This window comes from Otolemur garnettii, unplaced genomic scaffold (genome assembly GCF_000181295.1).
Source record: "Otolemur garnettii isolate 467f Iridium unplaced genomic scaffold, OtoGar3 scaffold00159, whole genome shotgun sequence".
In the NCBI taxonomy this organism is placed as follows: Eukaryota; Metazoa; Chordata; class Mammalia; order Primates; family Galagidae; genus Otolemur; species Otolemur garnettii.
In genome coordinates, this window is record NW_003852554.1 from 307148 (window position 1) to 310399 (window position 3252).

Genomic DNA, 3252 nt, shown 5'->3' on the forward strand with positions numbered 1-3252 from the left:
GGCTAACGAGTGTCCTCCCGCGCGCTCCCCTTCCCTCGGCGTGGGCGTGAGTGCGCGGTCCTCCCACCTCGGCCCGCTTCCCATTGTTTCTTCGCGACCACCACGAGCCCCCTCCCCCCGTGGTGTTTCCTTCTCCCCTCCCCCGCCCCGGTCTAACCGGCACCCGGGGGCCCTCAGAACCCTTTCCTCTGCGGCTCCTCTCCGGGTCTCCTTCCCGTTTATCTCCTCCCCTCCAGTCCCGGACCCCCATCCTGGGTTCCGTCCTTCTTTCCCCTCCCCCCAGCCCACGGCTCCCACTCTCCCTCGGCCCCCTCCCCTCAGCCGGTCCTCCTCTTTCTCTCCCTCCCCCCTCCACCCCCTCCCCATCCCTTCCCCCCCACAATGCAGTTCGCGGCGCGGCGGACATGGCGGTGGAGTCCTGAGCTCGTAGTGTCCCGGCCTCCAGCTGCGGCGGTGACGGCGGCGGCGGCAGCAGCAGCAGCAGCGGAAGGCGGAGGGGGTGCGGGAGCCACTGAGATGAGGAGGCGTCGCGCGCGCCTGTAGCTCGCGGGCCTCGCAGGTACGGAGGTTCCTGCTGCGGCGCAGCGCCTGGCGCGGAGGGGGTGTGCTCGGAAAGGCCGGGCGGCCCCCGGGTCGCCCACCTCAGGTGCCGAGCCTCGCAGGTGTGGGGGGCCCGGCCTGCACGCGTCTCAGCCGCCCCCTCGGGGCCTGACACTTCTTTCTTTGCTGGAATGGGCTTCGGGTGTTCTGGGGGGAAGACTGAGATGAGGGAGGTAGGGACGGCGGCCTGGGCGGCCTGAGGAGGACATTGGGGCTCTTTGGGGAGGAACTTCACACAGTGGCTGGGGCTCCCGGCCCGCTTCGAAACCTGTTGTAGACCCGTAAGGCGGGTTTTGAGTTAACGGGATTAGTTTGAGCTTTCTCTTGGGTCCAGTACGATTCCCTGTCATGCGTGCCTTTTCTTTCAACCTTGGTTAGATATAGAAGCACACGCATGTAGTACATAATAAATGTTTTCTCTGAGCTCACATGTAATACATAGTGTTTCTCTGAAGGGGAAAGACAGCGGTATCGGTGGTGATTTCGTTTCTTGCTTGCCCGCCTTCTCTCACCCCCGCCCCCCAGGCGAAAGGTGGTAATGCGCGCTTTTGACGTGGGTAACTGTGAGGTTCCTATTTGTAAACAGACAGCACTCCCTGAGTGTGTTGCACGCCTCCTGGAGAGGATTCGAATCCTATTGATATCTGGATTGCGAAAGAATGAGATTTTTAGATCTGAAAGAAGAACGTCGGCGGGATTTCTAGTCTTGAATAGGATGAATTAGTTATTTTAACAACGTTGATTAAACATTTTCTTTTTAGTAAATTACCACAGCTTACTTAAATCAGGTGAATTTTGTACCTTTGAAAGTGCTGTCTTGGTTTCAGTAAATCATGTTTCTTCATTTTGGTATACTTTTGATACAAAAGTAGTTCCTTACAAATTTGACATTCCCTTTTCTGATTTTCTTAGTGTCCAGAATTGCAATTCGAATTATGTATTGTTGGCATACATTTAGTAATTAGCTGGAGTGGATCAGATTATGGTTCCTCTCATTGTCAAAGAATGCGGCCTCCCCCCGCCCCCTTTGTAGCAGCAAAGTGTTTGTAATCCTTGGTGAAAGAGAACATACCATTGAGAACAATCAGCTAATAAAATTGTATGATTCCAACCTGGTAGGATAATTTATAGAGAATGCTATACCAGGATGTTGAATTGTGGGATAGTTTAAAAAGAAAAGTTGACTTTGTGTCTATCTGTGTATATGTTGAAATTTTTTTTAGGGTCAGAACCCATGTACGTCTAGAATTCGCTGTAGTACATTGCATCCTAGTAGTGATTAGCTATAACTTGTAAAATTATGAAATATTGATTCATTTAGAAAGCTGTGTTTAAGATAATCAGTAAACCCATTAGTGTCTAGTATGCTGTGTCTTAAAATAGTTTTTCTTAGAAACTATATAATAAAATGATTAAAAATCATTTTATGCTTTCAAAATATTTATATTTAATACAAACAAAAGAAAGTTACTTAAAAAAAAACTCTTTTAGATAAATTTTACTGCTGTTTGCAACTTGAAGGATTTGGGTAATGTAGAGAATGAAAAATGAAACCTCTGTGAAATAATCCAGAAGTGGAAGTGAAAGTTTTTGACATTCGATGTTTTAAGTCTAGCAAACATCTAAATGCAGAAAGGAAATACATTATTCTAGGCAGAGTTGTTAGTAATACAAATAAATTAACACAATGTCATGCACATAAATTCAGTTCAATTTTATAAATTCTGAATCACATCTAAAATTACATTTATTTTTAGTTAATTTAGCTAGAACAATGTTGTGTCTACATTTTATTTTTAGGCCTTTTAGAACTAAATCTTACGTACTTAAAAACATAAGATGTTGGGTGGCCTGTGGCTCAAGGAGTAGGGCGCCGGCTCCGTATGCCAGAGGTGGAGGGTTCAAACCTGGCACCGGCCAAAAACTGCAACCAAAAAACAACAATAACAATAACAAAAATAAGATGTTGAAAGAGAGTTTTTTTTAAGACAGAGTCTCACTATGTTGCCCTTGGTAGAGTGCCGGGGCGAGTCTCACTATGTTGCCCTTGGTAGAGTGCTGGGGCGTCACAACTCACAGCAACCTCCAACTCCTGAGCTTAAGCCATTCTCTTGCCCTAGCCTCCCGAGTAGCTGGATCTACAGGCACCCGCCACAATGCCGGGCTATTTTTTGGTTGGAGTTGTCATTGTTGCCCAGCTGGCTGGGGCCTGGTTGGAACCTGCCAGCCTTGGTGTATGTGGTTGGTGCTGTAACCACTGTGCGACAGGCTTGGAGCCTAAAAAGAGTTTTTATTAGTTCCCAGAGCAGCTTTATTTTAATAAACATTAGATTAGAAAACTTTTTTTGACCTTAATGTTAACCTTGACATACGTAGTAAGTGCCATTGATTATGTTGTGTTCTTTATACAATGTCAAGGCTGATCTGTGGTAAAGAAAGGTGTTTGAATTTATTTATTGCAGAAAGTTTCTGGTTTCAGAAAAAGGAAATAAACAAGATTTATTGTAAATGCTAATGCCAGTAAATTTTGTTTATCCTTAAAAAAAGATCAGATCATTTTGATAAAACAGAATTATGTTCCTTTTTAAAATATATTGCTGGCTCGGCGCCTGTGGCTCAAGCGGCTAAGGCGCCAGCCACATACACCTAAGG

General features: G+C 46.3%; 2 protein-coding genes across 5 annotated transcripts in view; one reads left to right on the top strand and one right to left on the bottom strand.

The window, feature by feature from the left end:
* The window catches only part of LOC111728461 (high mobility group protein B1-like), a 4687-nt gene extending 4437 nt beyond the window's left edge, over positions 1 to 250 (bottom strand). Inside the window, exon 1 of the mRNA XM_023519162.1 lies at positions 158 to 250. Coding sequence (XP_023374930.1) covers positions 158 to 250 — 93 coding nt within the window. The remainder of the gene's footprint in view (positions 1 to 157) is intronic.
* A 113-nt stretch (positions 251 to 363) lies between these two features.
* The window catches only part of ZCCHC11 (zinc finger CCHC-type containing 11), a 123176-nt gene continuing 120287 nt past the window's right edge, over positions 364 to 3252 (top strand). For all 4 annotated transcript variants that reach the window (XM_023519144.1, XM_023519139.1, XM_023519142.1 and 1 more), the window contains exon 1: positions 364 to 559. The gene's annotated coding sequence lies outside the window, so the exon portion shown is untranslated. The remainder of the gene's footprint in view (positions 560 to 3252) is intronic.